This window comes from Macaca thibetana, chromosome 10 (genome assembly GCF_024542745.1).
Source record: "Macaca thibetana thibetana isolate TM-01 chromosome 10, ASM2454274v1, whole genome shotgun sequence".
NCBI classification, from domain to species: domain Eukaryota; kingdom Metazoa; phylum Chordata; class Mammalia; order Primates; family Cercopithecidae; genus Macaca; species Macaca thibetana.
In genome coordinates this window covers 9,679,783-9,702,137 of record NC_065587.1, presented here as the reverse complement: position 1 = coordinate 9,702,137, position 22,355 = coordinate 9,679,783, and the positions used below count along the sequence as shown (strand labels likewise).

The window sequence follows — 22,355 nt, the reverse complement described above, 5'->3', positions numbered from 1 at the left end:
GACTTTTCCTTTCTTGCTTGACTGCATCTCCCTCTAAACATGAGTATCTTGTATCTTGTGAACCCTTTTTTTTTTTGGAGATGGAGTCTCACTCTGTTGTCCAGGCTGGAGTGCAGTGGCGCGATCTCGGCTCACTGCAACATCTGCCTCCCGAGTTTAAGCAATTCTCTTGCCTCAGCCTCCTGAGTAACAGACTAGCGCACCACCACATCCAACTAACTTTTTGTATTTTTAGTAGAGATGAGGTTTCACCAGGTTGGCCAGGCTGAAACTCCTGACCTCAAAGTGATCCGTCCACCTCAGCCTCCCAAAGTGCTGGGATTATAGACGCAAGCCACTGTGCTTGGTCCCGTGGACTGTCCCATTTGGCAGTCTCTTCATAAATTTTTAGAAGCCTTTGGATTCTGTTTCTAATTGACCAAGTCTGTCTTCACTGAATTTGTGACTGAAAAGTTAAGCTGAGGGTGAAGGGTGTTTAAAGGTGATAAGATGCAGTTTTTTAGGAGCTGCCTGAAGCAAAGCAGGGCTTAGAATCTAGAACCAGTAATTGAGCCCGTAGCGATATTTCCATGGGGACAGAGTAGTTAATTTTGTTATTTGATTCTTGGGGTGCTTTTAGAGCTTCAGCCTGAATGGTTTTTTAAAGTTCTTTTGCTTAATTGATAACTAATTTCAAATGCACTTTTTAAGTTTTCAAACCAGAAGAACTACGACAGGCACTGATGCCAACATTAGAGGCACTTTACCGTCAGGATCCAGAATCCCTTCCTTTTCGTCAACCTGTGGACCCTCAGCTTTTAGGAATTCCTGTAAGTATTTGGTGGTACTTCTGACTTTGTTTTTTAATTTGATAACAGCTTTGTTGATAGATAATTTACTTTCCAAACAGTGTGGCCACTCATTTCAGATTTACAGTTCAATGTTTTTTTTTTTTCCTGAGACAGGGTCTTACTCTGGTTGCCCAGTCTGGAGTGCAGTAACACAATCTTTGCTCACTGCTGTCTCCACCTCCTGGGCTCAGGTGATTCTCCCATTTCAGCCTCCTGAGTTAGCTGGGATTACATTCATGCGCTACCTCACCTGGCTAGTTTTTTGTATTTTTTAGTAGAGACGGGGTTTTGTCATGTTGCCCAGGCTGGTCTTGAACGCCTGGACTCAAGCAATTGGCCCATCTCAGCCTCCCAGAGTGCTGAATTACAGGTGTGAGCCACTGGGCCTGGCCTAATTCAGTGATTTTTAGTATATTCACAGAGTTGTGCATGACACTTTTATTTTCATCATCTGAAAAAAATCCTTTACCATTAATAGTCACTCACTGTTTTCTCCCATAGCACCCCAGTCCTCAACATCAGCAGACTTCATTCTCTCTCTGGATTTATTTGTCTGTTCTACACGTTTCATTAAATTGAAACATATAGTATGTGATTATTTGTGCCAGGACGTTCCTTAGCATAATGTTTTCAAGGTTCATCCATGTTATGTTGTAGCATGAATCAGTACCGCATACCTATTTATGGCCCAATAATATTCCATTATTTTTCTTTACCTGTTGATGAGTTGATAGACATTTAGGTTGTTTACACGTTTTGACTATTAAAATAGGACCACAGTGAACATTGATGTATAAGTTTTGTATGGATTTAAGTTTTTGTTTCTTCTTGGTGTTTACCTAGGAGCAGAATTCCTGGGTTATACAGTTTGTTTACTTTTGTTTTGTTTTGTTTTATTTTGAGATGGAGTTTCACTCTTGTTGCCCAGGCTAGAGTGCAATGGCACGATATCAGCTCAACACAACCTCTGCTTAGCGGGTTGAAGTAATTCTCCTGTCTCTCAGTCTCCCAAGTAGCTGGGATTCCAGACATGCGCCACCACACCCGGCTAATTTTTTTTAGTAGAGACGGGGTTTCTCTAAAGTTGCCTCCATATACTGGGGTGCTGGCAGGTTTCATTTGGTGGTTTTAAACTGTTACTTGGCCGGGCATGGTGGCTCATGCCTCTAATCCCAGCACTTCGGGAGGCCAAGGCAGGCAGATCACTTGAGGTCAGGAGTTCAAGACCAGTCTGACCAACTTGTTGTAAGCCCATCTCTACTAAAAATATAAAAATTAGCTGGGCATGGTGGTGCACGCCTGTAATCCCTTGGGAGGCTCAGGCAGGAGAATAGTTTGAACGAACCTGGGAGGCAGAGGTTGCAGTGAGCCAGGATTGCGCCACTGCACTCTAGCCTGGGCAACATGTTGACAGAGACTCTGTCTCAAAGGTCAAGCACTTCCAGAGACAAAAGCCTTTTAGGAATTTTCTTTTCCTGTGTCTTGCTGTCATTTCAGATGGAACACTTTAAGTTCTGTGGACTTAGTTTCCTCATTGTACACCCCTTCTAGTACTAAAATTTTAAACGTCTTTAACTTTACTGATCTCACATGTACTTTCATAAAGTACCTGAAGTTGCTTCAGTAGACTATCAGCCTGAAGTCTGGAAAGTCCATAGTAGTACTGTTTCTCTGCCCTTTGAGTAGTTTAATATCTCTGTAGACTAATGATTTAAAGAAGTGATAGACATCAGTCACCTCTTGGGGAATATAGACAGGCCAGAAACTAAAACACTGCCTGGAAGATTAGCAATGATAATGGATGATACTCTATCTCCTGTAAAAATAGTTAGACTTGAGTAATGTTTGATATCACTTGTCGTCTTTCTAGGATTACTTTGATATTGTGAAGAGCCCCATGGATCTTTCTACCATTAAGAGGAAGTTAGACACTGGACAGTATCAGGAGCCCTGGCAATATGTCGATGATATTTGGCTTATGTTCAATAATGCCTGGTTATATAACCGGAAAACATCACGGGTATACAAATACTGCTCCAAGCTCTCTGAGGTCTTTGAACAGGAAATTGACCCAGTGATGCAAAGCCTTGGATACTGTTGTGGCAGAAAGGTAAGAAATGTGTTTCAGATTTTGCTTTAACTTTTCTAGGATGCCTAGAATAATACAGTGGTGTCTGGGGTAAGAGAATATCCTGCTTCTGGCTTTGACATGGCTTTTTTTTTTTTTTTCTCCCCCTTTTTCTTTTTTCTTTTTGACAGGGTTTTACTCTCCCAGGCTGGAGTGCAGTGGTGAGGTCATAGCTCACTGCAGCCTCAACCTCCTGGGCTCAAGCAATTCTCCTGCCTCAGCCTCCTGAGCAGCTGGGACTACAGCTGTATGCCACCATGCCTGGTTTTTTTATTAAATTTGTTTTATAGAAACAGGGTCTTATGTTGCTCAGGCTGGTCTTGAACTCCTGGGCTCAAGCAGTCCTCCTGCCTCCGCCTCCCAAAGTGCTGGAATTACAGACATGAGCCACCTCTCCCAGCCGACACAGTCTCTTAATGTGTGCCACAGTAGTAATGTCTCTTAATATGAAATGGACTTTCTGGGCTGGGCGCTGTGGCTCAAGCCTATAATCCCAGCACTTTGGGAGGCCGAGACGGGCGGATCACAAGGTCAGGAGATCGAGACCGTCCTAACATGGGCTAACATGGTGAAACCCCGTCTCCACTAAAAAATACAAAAAACTAGCCGGGCGAGGTGGCGGGTGCCTGTAGTCCCAGCTACTCGGGAGGCTGAGGCAGGAGAATGGCGTAAACCCGGGAGGCGGAGCTTGCAGTGAGCCGAGATTGCGCCACTGCACTCCAGCCTGGGCGACAGAGCGAGACTCCGTCTCAAAAAAAAAATGGACTTTCTTTAAAGGCATTTTTTCAGAAGTGGCAATTGTATGGAAAAGTTGATCAATTAAATAATCAACAGACTGTGAGCTCATCTGGAGTAGGGGCATTCTTATATTCACCTATGGGTGCAGATTCCTCAGCATGTGCTGACTTTCCTGTACATACTAATTCACATTATTGGTTTTTTGTTTTTAAAATAAGACTGTGGGGCCGGGCGCGGTGGCTCAAGCCTGTAATCCCAGCACTTTGGGAGGCCGAGACGGGCGGAACACGAGGTCAGGAGATCGAGACCATCCTGGCTAACATAGTGAAACCCCGTCTCTACTAAAAAATACAAAAAAAATAGCCGGGCGAGGTGGCGGGCGCCTGTAGTCCCAGCTACTCGGGAGGCTGAGGCAGGAGAATGGCGCAAACCCGGGAGGCGGAGCTTGCAGTGAGCTGAGATCCAGCCACTGCACTCCGCCTGGGCGACAGAGCCAGAGTCTGTCTCAAAAAAAAAAAAAAAAATAAGACTGTGGTCTTGCTGTGTTACCTAAGCTGGTCTGGAACTCTAGGGCTCACGCAGTCTTCCCACCTCAGCTTCCTGAGCACTGCAGGCATGTGCTACCCTGCCCACATATTCCTGTTGGGTTCTTTGGTAAAGTGATGGAAGGATATGACTGCTAAGCTTACCTCAATGTTTTGAAATAATGTAGTAGTAAACCAAGAATGATTTTCAAGAACTGAATTAGCCCATTATAATTAACATAAATGAGAACTAAGACACCACTGACTTTTGTTTCTAATTTGCCATTCTTACTGTTCTAGCTTGTCCTTAAGGCCTCTGTGCATTTTAACAAATGGTTTCTTTTGCAGTTGGAGTTCTCTCCACAGACACTGTGTTGCTACGGCAAACAGTTGTGCACAATACCTCGTGATGCCACTTATTACAGTTACCAGAACAGGTAAGCTTGGCCAGGTGTGGGCTATGGTCCATGTGTCCACTTGTCCAGGGAGTGCATGCGGATGGGCCAGCACACATACAGTCATGGTTCATGTGTATTTTGCTTGAAGACAGCTGTATAGCACAAGTTCTGTTTTTTGCCTTCTGCCTTTGTTTGCGGAATTATAAAATTTTCTATCAAAGGAGCCTTGCATCAGTTACCGGGGTTCCTCCGAAAACCTTGAGAAGTTAAGCAACTTTGTGAGTTGTTGGCATAGATTGGCCTATGTGCCAGGCCCCACTTCTCTTTCTACTGTGTTTTTATTGATCACCACAGCCTGAGGCAAAACTGAGAAGATTCTTAAACTTTGAAACTCGCTAGACAGCTTTTTGGAAATGTTTCCTTTTTATATGAGGCCTATCCCTAAGTAGTTGTTCTTAGAATACATGAAAACAGGATTCTGGAGTCTTTTCTTTGCCTCATTAAGCAAATTAAAAGGAAAACCTCACATAGGTTTGTACCTTACTTTTCCCAATACAGCCTTGTATGTGACAGAGGATGATTTGAGTCTAATAAACGAGGCACCTCCCTAATTTTCTCCTGCCCAATCAATGGCTGTAATTACATAAATCACATTCACTGATCTATCTTAACCACAATTTGTCTGCTGTTATCAGTGATCACCTACAAATACAGCTTGCATTGGGTATTTATTTGGGGCTCTGATACAATAATAAGGCAGGATGGTATTAATACCCTTTATTTGTTTTTGTTTGTTTGTTTTTGTTTTGAGACGGAGTCTTGCTCTGTCACCCAGGATGGAGTGCAGTGGCACTATCTCGGCTCACTGCAAGCTCTGCCTCCCGGGTTCACGCCATTCTCCTGTCTCAGCCTCATGGGTAGCTGGGACTACAGGCGCCCGCCACTACACTCGGCTAATTTTTTTTTTTTTTTTTTTTTTTTTTTGTCTTTTTAGTCGAGACGGGGTTTTACCATGTTAGCCAGGATGGTCTCGATCTCCTGACCTCGTGATCCACCCGCCTCGGCCTCCCAAAGTGCTAGGATTACGGGCGTGAGCCACCGTGCCCAGCCTACCCTTTATTTGTTAATACCAAATCCATGGTGTTCATTTTTGCTGAACTTGTGTGCTGCAGATGCATTTCTAGCTTTGAAAAGTCACTTAAACTTTTTCTTTTATTTACAAAAAGTTAGGTGTGCTTCTAATGCTTTGATTTTGCAGTGAGTAAAAATCTAGCTTTTTATTCATTTGAAACCTAGAAAAGGTGGGACTCAAGTTGTTTATAAGTATCTTATGTTTAAAAAAGCAAGTAACTTGACAGGAAACTTTTCTCATGGTTACTACAACAGTAGTCTAAAGTGTTTATCTTTGCACCAAGCCATCTTTAATCAGGTACCTGCACACATCACTTCCTTTTGAAATGTGTCACTCAATGGCTGTAGTCAGTATTTAACTACTTGTGCAGGCTTTTCAGTAAAAAATTTTTTTCTTTGTTTATTGAGACAGGGTCTCACTCTGTCACCCAGGCTGGAGTGCAGTGGTGCAATCTCAGCTCACTGTAACCTCCGCCTCCCAGGTTCAAGCGATTCTTCTGCCTCAGCCTTCCAAATAGTTGGGATTACAGATGTGTGCCACCATGCCTGGCTAATTTTTGTATTTTTAGTAGAGACAGGGTTTCACCATGTTGGCCAGGCTGGTCTCGAACTCCTGACCTCAGGTGATCCACCCTCTCGGCCTTCCAAAGTGCTAGGATTACAGGCATGAGCCACTGTGCCTGGCAGTGGTTGTTTTAGATTATTGTTTTCTGCAGTTGTATCTATAGTGGGCTTTTGGGGTCGGGGGCAGGGGCTGTGGTTTTTTGTTTTGTAAGTGGGAAGAGGTGTGATGCCTATACTTAGGTAATGAGTAGCAGTTATTCTCTCCCTGGTATATTTATCCTTCTTCCTCCTTTTGATTATTTACATCACATAGCGTTAATTGCTGAAATGAAAGGATATGGGTCTGTGTAATTGAAACTTTTGCTTTTATTTGCAGTAATCATTTGCTACTTGTGATCCCATTTGAGATATTTAATGCTAATCTGTGCTTTGCCTTGGCTTTCTGCTTTGTGTTGTTCTGTCTTGCTTTTATGTTTTTTGTTGTCTTGCAATCCCTCATTTCTTCGTTTGTTTTGTGTTTTTTTTTTCTCCCTCATGCTTGTCGTTGTCTGCACTTGGCTTTGATTGCAAAAAAAAAAAAAAAAAAAAAAAAAAAACAAAAAAAAAAAACAAAACAAAAAAAAAACCCAAACTGTGGGGCCCATATATCTGCATCATTGAATGTCCTTGTCGCCGTTGATGACCTGCTCTCTGCTCCCGTCCCCCTCCTTGGCCTGCTGTGATTGGTGGCTTCGTTGCTTGGCTTGGGCTGTGTTGTGTGAACGGAACAGTTCACCCCAGTATGGCCTTCTTGCCGACAGGTATCATTTCTGTGAGAAGTGTTTCAATGAGATCCAAGGGGAGAGCGTTTCTTTGGGGGATGACCCTTCCCAGCCTCAAACGTAAGTAACTGCATTATTTTGAAAAGTGCTAATTAGTTTGTTGTCTGGTGATTATGCATAGGCTTATTTCTAAATGAACTTAAGCTATGCTGTTGAATATGGTAGCCATTAGCCACATGTTGCTATTTAAATGCAAATTAATTTAAATAAAAATTGTTTATCACATGGACTACTCACATTTCAAGTGTTCAGTAGCTATAGCTGTGTCTGGTGGCTGCCATATTGGTCAACACAGAGAACATATCCATCATAGTATAAAGCTTTATGAGACATCACTGAACTAGGGAATATGTCAGCGGTAGGCAGTCATCTTAGTTCTAGTAAAAGTGTTCTGTATAGGAAGCAATCAGCTTATCTTCGAAAAATTGGAAGGTTAGTACAAGAAAATATCATTATTAACTGTTCTGAGTTTGAGGGTAATTGAACTGATAACCACCTTATGCCCTTCTCTTGTAGGTTAACAGAAGATCCAAGTCACTGTTATAGTGAATAATAGACTTTAACAACATGCAGGGGTTTAAGAGATTTGCTTGTGCTTTGCAATCTCACAAGCTCTTACCACTTAGTAAATGGCCAAGAAAAAAATTTCAAACAGATAGTCTAATAGTTTTAGAATTCATACTGGGACTATTTAAGAAGGAAAAATTATTTAGTGTAAACTTAATATTATTGCAGGTTCTTTCTTCTGTTTAGGACATTGCACAAACATATGGAATTGTCTTGTTCCTAGTAAAAATGGGGCTTCTGAGAAAAGCTGGTTAATTTTTCTAAATTGGGTTGTAATGATAGCAGTGTCTGGGTGCTAGCTAGGAGAGTAGTTACTAGGAGCCTTTGATCCTTGAAACATTTTGACACTTGGTTAAGCCAGGAAGGTTAGCTCTAGGGTAAGTTTCCTTGATGCCAGAAGAGATGTAAGCCTTGCCATTGAACTCTCTCAGGTGGCTTACCAAATACTCTAAACCTTAAGGCAGTACATCTCTAACTTTGAAAAGTGTAGAAACAAGACCCTTCCCAATTCTGCAGGCCTATAGTGGACCCAAGTGTCTGTTTCTAACTCCCAGATTGTTCCAGTGCTGCTGGTCTTCAGATTGCACTTGGAGTAGCAAGACAGGCTATTAACAGAGACGAATGAATCTCTAGACCATAACTAGTATAAGACACAGTTTTCAGTGTGGACATGTCCTCATTTTTGTAAGGAAGTATAACGGAAGTCCAAGTTGGGCCCCCTAATGTGAATTCTAGTTGGAGAATGGTAAGACTGTTAGCTTTTGTATGTAGTGAGGCTATGAGCGGTGTGTTAATGCTGGGTTTCAGGATGGGAAGCCATGTGAAATTTTAAAATCTTAAATATGGGATTTTTGTACTTCAAAATTACCCCAAAACATGCATTCTTAATGTTGAAATTTTATATTGATGTAAAAAGTTGTTTGTGAAAAAAGACTTTTTATTTAAGTAGTGATTTACTTCCCAGTATACACACCATCTTTTGTAATTCAGTCTAGGAACATTAAACTGTAAAAAGATACAAATACCTAACACCAAGGGTAGTAATAGACAAGATTTTAAAAGGAAAAGAAGGAATCGTATTTCTAGTTCTTCCTGGGTTCTCAATTTCTGATAAGAGGAAATTTATTTACTATGAAGTCCTATAGAACATTCCTTTACATAAACATGCATTTTGTGTGAGCCAGGAATGCAGCTATTTAAATATGTATTCTTAAAAAACCTGTATCTGTTTATACTGTGAAGTTTGTTACTTTGGTTAGAATACAGTCAGATTGCTCATCTCTATCACTTTTTCTCATTGTGTCCCTTTTCTCTCCTTAGTACAATAAATAAAGAACAATTTTCCAAAAGAAAAAATGACACACTGGATCCTGAACTGTAAGTACGATCCCCTTGAATAGTACGCTTTGACTTTTCTTTTTCCCTTTTATTCTCTTGGTTTGCATGACCAATCAGATGATCCTATATTCTTGGGCTAAATCTACATAACATACATCTAATGGATAGTAAAACTATGGAAAACATTGAAGTACTAAGGAAGATTTTTTCTTAATGTTAATTTTAATGTTCTTGATGTTGAATGCGAAACATTAAAGATCTAAACTTCTAGTTTGCAGTGAGGCCTTTTAGAGCATGGAGGACTGAAATGTGTGTTTTCTAGATGTTCCTAAAATGGATGGGATGGTATTTTGATTTATTTGGAATTTTCAGCACCAGTAATCTCTTGGCTGCGCACGGTGGCCCCCATCTGTAATCCCAGCACTTTGGGAGGCCAAGGCAGGCAGATCACCCAAGGTCAGGAGTTCGAGACCAGCCTGGCCAACATGGCAAAACCCTGTCTCTACTAAAAATACATAAATTAGCTGTGCGTGGTGGTGCGTACCTGTAATCCCAGCTACTCGGGGGGCTGAGGCAGGAGAATCGCTGGATCCTGGGAGGCAGGGGTTGAAGTGAGCCGAGATCCACTGCACTCCAGCCTGGGTGACAGAGATAGATTCTATCTAAAAAAAACAATTAGCCAGGCATGATGGTGTGTGCCTGTCCTAGCCAGGTAGCTGAGAGGCCAAGGCAGGAAAGTGGCTTGAGCCCAGGAGTTCAAGGTTACAGTGAGCTGTGATCATGCCACCCACTGCAGCCTGTGCAACAGAGACCATATCTCTAAAGAAACAGAAACTTTATTTAAACTATTTTGGTTATTTGGTCATGACCTTGGCTGTCTTTGTCAGAAGTCATGGGAAATACTGGAAGTTTTCATTTGGTTAAGGTTTGGGGTTAATGTTGGAACTGGCTCTGCTCTTCCAGGTTTGTTGAATGTACAGAGTGCGGAAGAAAGATGCATCAGATCTGTGTCCTTCACCATGAGATCATCTGGCCCGCTGGGTAAGGCTTACATTGTTACTTTCTCTGGAATTTTTCGTTATCATGAATATTAACAAGTTTTTTTATTCTATGCAATGACTGTATTATATCTTCAAAGTCACTATCTTTAAATTGTTTTCTTTGGCCTCGATAATTAACAGTTCACTTTTTTAAAATTAAGTAACCTAGTATCCAAAAATAGATTTTTATCTTATTTTTATGCATTCTTTTTAGCCATATAAATATATTCTGCTGGATTTTTTAAATTATATTGTAGTTATTACACATCCAAAGTAAATGCTTTTGGCCAGGCAAGCTGGCTTACACCTGTAATCCCAGCACTTTGGGAGGCTGAGGTGGGTGGATCACCTGAGGTCAGGGGTTCCAGACCAGCCTGACCAATATGGCAGAACCTCGTCTCTACTGAAAATAGAAAAATTAGCCTGGCGTGGTGGTGCACGCCTGTAATCCAGCTACTCGGGAGGGAGGCAGAGGCAAGAGAATCACTTGAACCTGGGAGTGGGAGGTTGCAGTGAGCTAAGATCACGCCACTGCATTCCAGCCTGGGTGACAGAGTGAGACTCTGTCTCGAAGCAAAAAGTAAATGCTTTTATTCAGGCATCTAGAAACTAGGATCATGCTGCTAATGGCATACCAAGTGGTCTGGCCCTGGTAAGTGTCACCTTTTGGTTAGGGCAGGGACAGCAAGTTATAAGGCTGTAGTCATAGTGTAATTGCCTAGTAAAAGGGAGGGGCTATCGCTCTGTACAAGAGGAACTAATCCCAGCCATGTTCCAAAGGAAGTGGGTATTTGGGACATCCAGTGCCTCTCATTAGGATGGGATCTCCATGTCTTCTGCTCTGTTCTTGGACTGATTGTTGTTCCTGATTTGGAGGTTACAAGAAAGGGCAGGCTAATTGACAAATTTCACTTTTCTTTTTTTCACTGTTATTTTCACATAGAAAATAACACTAAGGAAAATAGGTGATGGTTTAGTGGATACTTTATCTTCAGCGTGACTTGTCTTTTAAGTGTGCGTTTTTAGTGCTTTCCTTACAGACTTTGTAAGAATGATTAAGAGACTTCTCGTGGTTCTTCCAATTTAGGATCAGTCAGCTGAATGAAAATAATCTGTTATTACTGTGTTAAGCTTCCTTTTTCTTAAAAGTAATTTATGTTCATTATAAAATTTGAATAGTATGACAATTTATGAAGTAAAAAGTGACAGTCTTCTTTCTTCCCACCCAGATTCCTCGCCACAGGAATAACACTCTTTTGTACATAGAATCATACATTCTCTTTTCTTTTTTTGAGATGGAGTTTCACTCTTGTTGCCCAGGCTGGAGTGCAATGGTGCAATCTGGGCTCACCACAACCTCCGCCTCCCAGGTTCAAGCAGTTCTCCTGCCTCAACCTCCCTAGTACCTGGGATTACAGGCATGTGCCACCACGCCTGACCCAGCTAATTTTGTATTTTTAGTAGAGACGAGGTTTCTCCATGTTGGTCAGGCTGGTCTTGAACTCCTGACCTCAGGTGATCTGCCTGTCTTGGCCTCCCAAAGTGCTGAGATTACAAGCATGAGCCACTGCGCCCAGCACATTTTCTTGATTTATGTGTATTTAATTTTTGTGTCTTGTTATAGGTCATAGACTTTTTTTTTTTTTTTTTTTTTTTTTGAGTATCACTTACATGGCCCAGGCTGGAGTGCAGTGGTGCAATCTCAGCTCACTGCAACCTCCGCCTCCTGGGTTCAAGCAATTCTTCTGCTTCAGCCTCCCAAGTAGCTGGGATTACAGGCACGTACCACCATGCTCGACTAATTCTTGTATTTTTATTAGAGACAGGTTTTCATTATGTTGTCGGGGTGGTCAACTCCTGGCCTCAAATGATCCACCCACCTCGGCCTCCCAAAGTACTGGGATTACAGGCATGAGGCACCACACCCAGCTGGTCATAGACACTTATGTATATCTGTTGCATTTTTAATGGATGCATAGTATTCTGTAATATACTATAATCCATTTATTTACTTGGTTGGTGAACAAGTTTATACAAGAAACTCTACTTAGCGACACATATCATGTGCATCTGCAGTAACTGAAACTATTGGTTCTACTCTCAAAATGTACATTCCAACTAGTAGCATATAGGGAATGTCACCACTTAGGTTTTGCCAGTGTGGTTGGGGAAAAAAATCCTACCTTGATTTGTGATCCTTGATCATCTTTTCATGTGTAAGCCAATTTATATGCCCTTCATGTCTGTTGCTTGTTTCTCAGTTACCTTTTTTGTTCTTACTGGTTTCTAAAAGCTCTTTGTATATTAGTTTTATTACCTCTTCGCTAGAAGTTTAGAAATACTTCCGCTAGATTTGAATTTTAACTTTTTGTTAATATAAATTTAATGGTTTCTTTAAGTTGTGTAAGCAAAGTTTTGGTTTACATTTAGATTCGTCTGTGATGGCTGTTTAAAGAAAAGTGCACGAACTAGGAAAGAAAATAAGTTTTCTGCTAAAAGTAAGTTTTATTCTTAAAGGTAAATTTTGGCAAAACTTACCTGAAGCCTAGATAAGAAACCATTCAAAGTGAATTACTTTGTTTTTAATCACAGTAGTAATCAGAGTAAAAATAAAATAATTCTATAATCTCCTTATGAGTTGATCTGTAATATGCTTTTTGGTGTGAAATTTATTAGACCAAAGAAAAATTTCCAAGGAACGGATTTGTAGAATGCACAAGATATGTGTTTTTCCTGTTCTTATATTTTTCCCTATTTGAGGCATTTCATAAAGGAGGAATAAGGCGTGGAAATGATTGGCCAGAATTGCCGTCCCTATGTTTGTTTGTTTTTTTTTTTTTTCTTGAGACGGAGTCTTGCTCTGTCACCCAGGCTGGAGTGCAGTGGCCGGATCTCAGCTCACTGCAAGCTCCGCCTCCCGGGTTTACGCTGTTCTCCTGCCTCAGCCTCCCGAGTAGTTGGGACTACAGGCGCCCGCCACCTCGCCCGGCTAGTTTTTTTGTATTTTTTAGTAGAGACGGGGTTTCACCGTATTAGCCGGGATCGTCTCTCGATCTCCTGGCCTCGTGATCCGCCCGTCTCGGCCTCCCAAAGTGCTGGGATTACAGGCTTGAGCCACCGCGCCCGGCCTGTTTGTTTATTTATTATTTTTTATTTTATTTTTTGAGAGTCTCGCTCTGTCACCCAGGCTGCAGTGCAGTGGCACGATCTCAACTTATTGCAACCTCCACCTCCCAGGTTCATGTGATTCTTCTGTCTCAGCCTCCAGTATAGCTGGGACTACAGGCATGTGCCTCCACACCCAGCTAATTTTTGTATTTTTAGTAGAGATGGGATTTTGCCATGTTGGCCAGGCTGATCTCAAACTCCTGATCACAGGTGATCCACCCACCTTGGTCTCCCAAAGTACTGGGATTATAGGTCTGAGCCACCATACCCAGCCCCTCAGTTTACACCATTTATATGGGCTGCCTTTTGGCCGTATGTGATTCTTTTCTGTTGTGCCAGGAGGATGTCAAAAATTTTATCATATAAGTAATTAACACTAATAATCTAAATGTAGCATTTGATTTAGTTTTGGTGTGTTTTACTGATCTACAGATTACTTTGATTCTTGTAAGGTTTCTCAAAATGCCCAGTCTTTGTTACTTTAAAATAGTACTGCAATCTAGGTGAAGTACATAGAGATGTTCATTATATTTTTTATATATATAGATAGATATTTATATATATATATATATATATATATGGTTGGTTGCATTTTTTTTTTTTTTTTTTTTTTTTTTTTTTTTTTTTTTGAGACGGAGTCTCGCTCTATAGCCCGGGCTGGAGTGCAGTGGCCGGATCTCAGCTCACTGCAAGCTCCGCCTCCCAGGTTTACGCCATTCTCCTGCCTCAGCCTCCCGAGTAGCTGGGACTACAGGCGCCCGCCACCTTGCCCGGCTAGTTTTTTGTATTTTTTAGTAGAGACGGGGTTTCACGGTGTTCGCCAGGATGGTCTCGATCTCCTGACCTCGTGATCCACCTGTCACGGCCTCCCAAAGTGCTGGGATTACAGGCTTGAGCCACCGCGCCCGGCCGTTGGTTGCATTTTGTTTTTGTTTTTTGGAAACAAGGTTTCACTGTGTTGTCCAGGCTGATCTTGAACTCCTGGATTCAAGCAATCCTCCCACCTCAACCTCCCAAAGTGCAGGGATTAGGATTATAGGTGTGAGCCTTGTCTCCTGGCCATTGTTCTGTTTGTTTTTGTTTTTTGGGTTTTTTTTTTTTTTTTTTGAGACAGAGTCTCGTTCTGACACCCATAGTGGCACAATCTCGGCTCACCGCAACCTCCGCCTCCCGGGTTCCAGCGATTCTCCTGCCTCAGCCTCCTGAGTAGCTGGGATTACAGGCGTGTGCCACCATGCCCGGCTAATTCTTGTATTTTTAGTAGAGACAGGGTTTCAGCATGCTGGCCAGGCTGGTCTCGAACTTCTGACCTCAGGTGATCTGCCCGCCTCAGCCTCCCAAAGTGCTGGGATTACAGGTGTGAGCCACTGCAACCAGCCCCTGTTCTGTATTTTTATAAACTCTTCCAAAATTGGAAATTTTTCAAAATGAAAAGTTGGGGAAAATGACATTTAGAAATTATTGAGTACTGTGTCTGCTTTAACAGCACATATATTAAAATTAGAATGATACAGAGAAGATTAGCATGTTCCCTGCACTAATACGACATGCAAATCTGCAAAGTAGTGAATACTTAAATATGCTGTGATTTTTTAAAATTTCACCAAGTTACCCTGTTTGTATTGAAAAAAGTACAAATGAGATTTAAGGTTGAACCTTAAGACTAACAATAGTAAATCTGCACCTCAGTAACTTTTAACTTCTACATTCCTAGGGTTGCCATCTACCAGACTTGGCACCTTTCTAGAGAATCGTGTGAATGACTTTCTGAGGCGACAGAATCACCCTGAGTCAGGAGAGGTCACTGTTAGAGTAGTTCATGCTTCTGACAAAACCGTGGAAGTAAAACCAGGCATGAAAGCAAGGTATCTAGTCATTTCACTTTTCTTCTCTTGTGGATCCAAAATTGCTCATACGTGGTTACCATTGGTGATTGCAATCTGAATGAATTTATGTTGTGGTCCTCCCACTATCTCAATTGTATAGGTTTGTGGACAGTGGAGAGATGGCAGAATCCTTTCCATACCGAACCAAAGCCCTCTTTGCCTTTGAAGAAATTGATGGCGTTGACCTGTGCTTCTTTGGCATGCATGTTCAAGAGTATGGCTCTGACTGCCCTCCACCCAACCAGAGGTATGACTGGCTCACAGTGGCTAGCTCCGGATTTGTGTGGGAGTTCCAAATTATAATAGGCGGAAGAGTATAACAGGCAAGAAAATGTTGAGTGTGCTTGGTTTGGAAATGCAAAATCTCAAGTATACAATAATTGTAAAGTGAAACAGATTAAAAAGCAAACCCCCAAACAAAATAACTGCTTGATTCTGCTCTTCTGTGGCCATAATAATAAAGGATATGAATAGCAACCTGAAATGGGAATTTGGAAACAAACGTACTACTCTTCAGAAAATGAGCTTAAATCTGGATAATGTATAGGAATCACCAAATACTGATGGATGTGTATGTGCCAGGCACTGCTAGTTACTTCAAATAGAAGGAAACCACAGGCTCGCTGAACTTTCCTGAAGGGTTCACAGTGGAGTCGCCCACCTGCCTGTGATGAGTTTCATAAATAACGATGTGAGCAAAGAGCCTGGGAGAGTGAGAGAGAGTTATTAGGCACATGGAATAAATAACTCAGTAGATTTGACTTTTCTTTTTTTCTCTTCATTTTGTATAGGAGAGTATACATATCTTACCTCGATAGTGTTCATTTCTTCCGTCCTAAATGCTTGAGGACTGCAGTCTATCATGAAATCCTGATTGGATATTTAGAATATGTCAAGAAATTAGGGTAAGCATATTTTGATAAATTTTTTTTTTATTAGGACATTCTGGTGAGATACAGGTTAAATTTGCAAATATGTAACTCTTTGCCTTTTTTTCCTCATTTTAGTTCTTACCTAACAAGTCTCTCAACTTTGTTAGAGCCCCTTTGAAGTTAATGTTGTCAGTAGGAGAGAAATGGATATGTTGACTCTTATCACCTATCCAACATCAGTTTTGTTTTGTTCAGCTGAGCTATTGGGTCCAGTTTGCTTTGAAGTTTGATTTGTGCCTCTCATTTGAGGGCAGAATTTTAACTGCATTTGATCCTTTTATAACCTGGGTATCAAGACCAGAAACAGCTCTGGAAATACTTCTTACCTTTAGAGTATGTATGTCATTGGAAACATTCATTCCCTCATCTTGAAGACTGTTTCTCTGAATAGTGTGCCTTTTAATTTAGCTCTCTTGTTAAACGGGTCAATTTTCCTTCACAACGTAATCTTCATTTGGTCTTAACATGCAAACTTAGGGTTTTTGGATCCAGGGCTAAGTCATCTGCTTTCTGGCTGAGATTCACAACATCCCGCCATGGCCTCCAAAAATAAGTAGAGGCAGTATGAGATCCATTGTTTAAATTACTGTGAGTTATGCCTAATTTTGGTCTCACAATGTTAATCTCATGCTGGGTTATACACTGTGTTATCTTGGGAAAAATTATTGGTGTCTATATCAACTCCACCTTGTGGTTTTAAAGTGTAGCCTTCTAGAATAGATGATCTTTTTTCCTTAATGTTCTCTTTGTATTGCTAGTTACACAACAGGGCATATTTGGGCATGTCCACCAAGTGAGGGAGATGATTATATCTTCCATTGCCATCCTCCTGACCAGAAGATACCCAAGCCCAAGCGACTGCAGGAATGGTACAAAAAAATGCTTGACAAGGCTGTATCAGAGCGTATTGTCCATGACTACAAGGTCAGTTGGGACATGGGGGCCAGGTGCTGACAGTAGATCTGGAAATACACTAATGTTGCTGCTCTGTATTCTGTCATTTAACTTTTTTTTTTTTTTAAACAAAAGTCTTATTTGTTCTACCTCTTGCATGTAATTCCTAAAAATGCTAATTTGATTGCTTTTATTATGTATATTCAAAATTTTCTAATGTAAGAAAAACCAGGTTTTGAAGAGTGGTAGATCAAGAAGATCAAGAGATCTCTGTTTTAAACATGTAACCAAAATTTTATTTTATTTTTTTTTTAGGGGGGTAGAGTTTGGGGTATCGCCATGCTGCCCAGGCTGGACTTGAACTTTTGGCCTCAAGCAGTCCAAAGTGCTGGGATTACAGGCATGAGCCACTGTGCCTGGCCTTAAAATATATCTTTTTGTTTTGTTTTTTTGTTTGTTTGGTTTGGGTTGGTTAGGGTTTTAGGGGTGGGGATGTTTTGTTTTCAGACAGGGTCACTCTCTGTCACCCAGGCGAGGGTACAGTGGCATGATATCTGCTCACTGCAACCTGTGCCTCCCAGGCTCAAGCCATCCTCCCACCTCAGCTTCCTGAGTTGCTGGGACTACAGGTGCACACCACCATACCTGGCTAATTTTTGTATATTTTTTGTAGAGACAGGATTTCACTATGTTGCCCAGGCTGGTCTCAAACTCCTGAGCTCAAGTGATCCACCCATCTCAGCCTCCCAAAGTGCTGGGATTACAGGCATGAGCCACCTCACCCAGCCAAAAATATGTTTTGTTTTTTGTTTTTTGTTTTTGGACAGTTTCACTCTTGTTGCTCAGGCTGGAGTGCAACGGTACGATCTAGGCTCACTGCAATCTCTTATTTCCCAGGTTCAAGCGATTGTCCTACCTCAGCCTCCCGAGTAGCTGGAATTACAGGCATGCACCACTACACTGGGCTAATTTTTTGTATTTTTATTGGAGATGGGGTTTCTCCATGTTGGTCAGGCTGGTCTCGAACTCCCAACCTCTGGTGATCTACGCGCCTCAGCCTCCCAAAGTGCTGGGATTACAGGTGTGAGCTACTGCACCTGGCCAAAAATATATTCTTACTTAATATTATTTTAAATATTCATGAATATAGGCTGTCTCATGATACAGACTTGTCTTCCTCAATTTAGTAGTTCAACTAAATAAAGAAGTTTTCCTAAGCTGCCCAGCGAATCATTCTGCAGCAGATACTGTTTCCAGTATTTGTAGTTTTGGGCATTTTGAACAAAGCTATCAATAAAAGCTGCTGAAATTCCAAAGATGGGTGTGAGGAGGGCATGCTTCACACCACATACTCTGTGGTAAGGGCCATGGCTTGCATGATGGTGCTACCACCCTGACATCAATCCTCGCAGAATAATTGCCACTTGATTATATAAAGGCAGATAAGCTCCCTGCTTTTGTGGGTAGAAGAAATAGAAAACCAGAAATACTGACTTTAGGCCAGGCCTTTTCACTGTTTTTCTAAATAGCTCCCTGGTTTATGGCTTAGGTATATAGTCTCTGCCAGCTTTCAAGACATTTTAAGCTTTCATGTTTCTTGTCAGCCATGATTCTTTATAATCAATGCTTTAAAAGAACATAGGAATTCCTATTTGTACATGCTTGTTTTCACAGGATATTTTTAAACAAGCTACTGAAGATAGATTAACAAGTGCAAAGGAATTGCCTTACTTCGAGGGTGATTTCTGGCCCAATGTTCTGGAAGAAAGCATTAAGGAACTGGAACAGGAGGAAGAAGAGAGAAAACGAGAAGAAAACACCAGCAATGAAAGCACAGATGTAAGGGCATTGAGTTTCCTTTGAAACTTCTATAATATTTAATCCAAAAGTGCATTTAAACTTTTTTTTTTTTTTTTTTTTTTTTTTTTGAGACGGAGTCTTGCTCTGTCGCCCAGGCTAGAGTGCAGTGGCACAATCTCGGCTCACTGCAAGCTCCGACTCCCGGGTTCACGCCATTCTCCGGCCTCAGCCTCCCGATTAGCTGGGACTACAGGCGCCCGCCACTGTGCCCGGCTAATTTTTTCTATTTTTAGTAGAGACGGGGTTTCACCATGGTCTCGATCTCCTGACCTTGTGATCCGCCCGCCTCGGCCTCCCAAAGTGCTGGGATTACAGGCGTGAGCCACCGCGCCCGGCCTAAACTTTCAATTGGGTTTTAAACCTCTCAGGTGTGAAAGAGCTCTTTAAGTTGGGCAAGAAATGTTGGCTTAGAAAGGTTACTAGGGTTCCGTTTCAGTGGTATTAAACTTTCAAAACATCAGACCCCATTTTAAAATGGTATCTCAGACTATGAGTAATGTGAAATGATAAAAGAAACTGAAGGAAATCCTGAAAAACTGATAACTTATGTGAAGGACTAGGTTATTAATATTATAGGCCTTGTGTGTCACATATCTCTGGCATATTTTCTCTCTTCTAAAACCACACACGCTCTTTTTAAATGTAAAAACCATTCTTAGCTATGCAAAACAGGCCTGAGCCAGAATTTACCTGTTATTACGGCTTAGTAACCTCACCAGTTACTTCCCTATAGCATATCTAGAATTACCTCCATTGAATTTAACTTACAAAAGGCTCCCTTAAATAGTTTGTTAACAAACTCTTACAGCCTTATCGTTTAGTATTTGTGGGCTCATACATTTTAGAATGTGGGTGGAAGGAGATAAAACCAAGGTCTTCTGGCTCCCCATTTTGATACACTCTTCACTACCCCAAAGTGCCAACCCTTCCTTGTTCCCTAACTCCAATCTGGGATACATTCAATCTATAGGGTCTGTACATTCTGTGGCCTCTTCTAGGCAGAAAGCTAAAGGGCTGCCATTGCCTTAATGAAGGATCACTGGGAGAAAATTAGTTCAAATAACAAAGGAGAAGGAATAAGTGAAGAGAACAGCTAGTAAAATAAGATACAAGCATAAGATTATGATACCTAGTTTCAAAGAATGGAGATATTCAATAGTGTTATTCCCAGATTACTTAACAAAAACCTTATTTTCTTGTCTCCTTTGTGCTACTCTGCAGGTGACCAAGGGAGACAGTAAAAATGCTAAAAAGAAGAATAATAAGAAAACCAGCAAAAATAAGAGCAGCCTAAGTAGGGGCAACAAGAAGAAACCTGGGATGCCCAATGTATCTAACGACCTCTCACAGAAACTATATGCCACCATGGAGAAGCATAAAGAGGTAAGATGCAGCCACCCACGCAGTTGGGGAAAAACAGCAAGATTTCTGGCCAGGCGTGGTGGATCACCTGAGGTCACGAGTTCAAGACCAGCCTGACCAACGTGGTGAAACCCTGTCTCTACTAAAAATACAAAAATTAGCCAGGTGTGGTGACAGGCACCAGTAATCCCAGCTACTCGGGAGGCAGAGGCAGGAGAATTGCTTGAACCCAGGAGGCGGAGGTTGCAGTGAGCCGAGATCGTGCCATTGCACTCCAGCCTGGGCAACGAGAGCGAAACTCCATCTCCAAAAAGAAAAAAAATGAATAAAATCACTGTTCGCTGGGCATGGTGGCTCATGCCTGTAATCCCAGCACTTTGGAGGTTGTCTCACTTAGGTAATGATTATTAACAATTAATAGTTACTAGCTATTTCAAGCAGTAAGTAATGCCACAGAATCCTAGGCAGTTGGGAAAAGCCCTTAGAATATATTGTAATAGGTTTGACTTAAATTGTGGACACATTCAATTTAGGTTGTAAATGTAGCTATTGGCCTAGTTGTAGGGTGGCAGAAGCAGCGAACATTGCTGGCCAGAGACACTGTGAGTGTGGCTGCCATTGTGCACAGATGTTGAATAATCTGTTATCAATACAGCAGTTTCTCACAAGTTCCTAATTTCTTAAGGTGATGTTTTACATTTTGTTACTTTAATAGGCATTTATAGTTATATACTAATTAATGTCAAATACATAATAATACCAGCTTTTTATACCTTTTACACTAATGGTTATGAGAATTGATGGTTGTTAACGAGTTCTTTTCAAACTTCAGTGAACAAGAATTTTATTGCTTTGTCTACAAGGACTAAGATTTTTTATCCATTCCACTCCCTTTCAAACCTGTAGGAAAAGTTACACAGGAAAGTTGCACAGGGGACCTTCATGAGTCCAGGCCAGTTGTTTTTCATACTGTCTCCATATTTGGATTTGTCTGGTTTGTTGTAATTAGTTTGAGGTTAAACCATGGATCGCATCTTAAAGTAGACTGCCTTGGGGCAAAATGTCCACTGTGTGTGGTGCTCTACCTGACCTAGACCATTCTTACTCTGAAGGAGTTATTGAATAAGGGAGAAAAAATCACAGGATGTGCATTTCAGTTCTATTTATAGTCAGTCTCAAGAGACCAAAAAGGTAAAGCAGGAAAAGGAGAGCAGGAGGAGTATGGTAAAACTAACTCAGCATGGCCGGGCGCGGTGGCTCAAGCCTGTAATCCCAGCACTTTGGGAGGCCGAGATGGGCGGATCACGAGGTCAGGAGATCGAGACCATCCTGGCTAACACAGTGAAACCCCATCTCTACTAAAAAAATACAAAAAAAAAAAAAAAAAACTAGCCGGGCAAGGTGGCAGGTGCCTGTAGTCCCAGCTACTCGGGAGGCTGAGGCAGGAGAATGGCGTAAACCCGGGAGGCGGAGCTTGCAGTGAGCCGAGATCTGGCCACTGCACTCCAGCCTGGGTGACAGAGACACTGTCTCAAAAAAAAAAAAAAAAAAACTAAGCATTCGCCAGTCTCATTGGTGCTTAGCCTGCTTTACCTGCTCACACCTGTAATCCCAGCACTCTGGGAGGCTGAAGCAGGCAGATCACTTGAGCTCAGGAGTTTGAGAATAGCCTGGGTAACATGGTAAAACCTCGTCTCTACAAAAAATGCAGAAATTAGCCAGGCGTGGTGGTGTGGGCCTGTGGTCTCAGCTATTCAGGAAGCCAAGGTGGGATAATTGCTTGAGCCCAGGAGGCAGAGGTTGTAGTGAGCCAAGAGCACACCACTGCACTCCAGTCTGGGTGACAGACCGAGGCCCTGTCTCAAAAAAAGAGATTGTGTGTTTTGCAGGTCTTCTTTGTGATCCGCCTCATTGCTGGCCCTACTGCCAACTCCCTGCCTCCCATTGTTGATCCTGACCCTCTCATCCCCTGTGATCTGATGGATGGTCGGGATGCGTTTCTCACGCTGGCAAGAGACAAGCACCTGGAGTTCTCTTCACTCCGAAGAGCCCAGTGGTCCACCATGTGCATGCTGGTGGAGCTGCACACGCAGAGCCAGGACCGCTTTGTCTACACCTGCAATGAATGCAAGCACCATGTGGAGACACGCTGGCACTGTACTGTCTGTGAGGTA

The 22,355-nt window shown here is 41.9% G+C and overlaps 1 protein-coding gene, 1 non-coding gene and 1 pseudogene across 3 annotated transcripts in view; 2 read left to right on the top strand and 1 right to left on the bottom strand.

Moving 5' to 3' along the window:
• Window positions 1–22,355, bottom strand: part of LOC126929229 (60S ribosomal protein L17-like) — a 198,475-nt pseudogene that overhangs the window by 11,808 nt on the left and 164,312 nt on the right.
• EP300 (E1A binding protein p300) overlaps window positions 1–22,355 on the top strand; it is a 92,449-nt gene that overhangs the window by 66,558 nt on the left and 3,536 nt on the right. For both annotated transcript variants that reach the window (XM_050805796.1, XM_050805797.1), the window contains 14 exons: window positions 691–809; window positions 2,701–2,940; window positions 4,569–4,657; window positions 7,114–7,194; window positions 9,022–9,078; window positions 10,003–10,080; window positions 12,510–12,577; window positions 14,962–15,112; window positions 15,234–15,380; window positions 15,925–16,038; window positions 16,824–16,989; window positions 18,634–18,798; window positions 20,041–20,202; window positions 22,071–22,352. In XM_050805796.1, coding sequence (XP_050661753.1) covers window positions 691–809; window positions 2,701–2,940; window positions 4,569–4,657; window positions 7,114–7,194; window positions 9,022–9,078; window positions 10,003–10,080; window positions 12,510–12,577; window positions 14,962–15,112; window positions 15,234–15,380; window positions 15,925–16,038; window positions 16,824–16,989; window positions 18,634–18,798; window positions 20,041–20,202; window positions 22,071–22,352 — 1,919 coding nt within the window. The remainder of the gene's footprint in view (window positions 1–690; window positions 810–2,700; window positions 2,941–4,568; window positions 4,658–7,113; window positions 7,195–9,021; window positions 9,079–10,002; window positions 10,081–12,509; window positions 12,578–14,961; window positions 15,113–15,233; window positions 15,381–15,924; window positions 16,039–16,823; window positions 16,990–18,633; window positions 18,799–20,040; window positions 20,203–22,070; window positions 22,353–22,355) is intronic.
• On the top strand, window positions 14,722–14,824 carry LOC126929880 (U6 spliceosomal RNA). Its single transcript, XR_007717319.1, has one exon. It is a non-coding gene; the product is annotated as a U6 spliceosomal RNA (small nuclear RNA).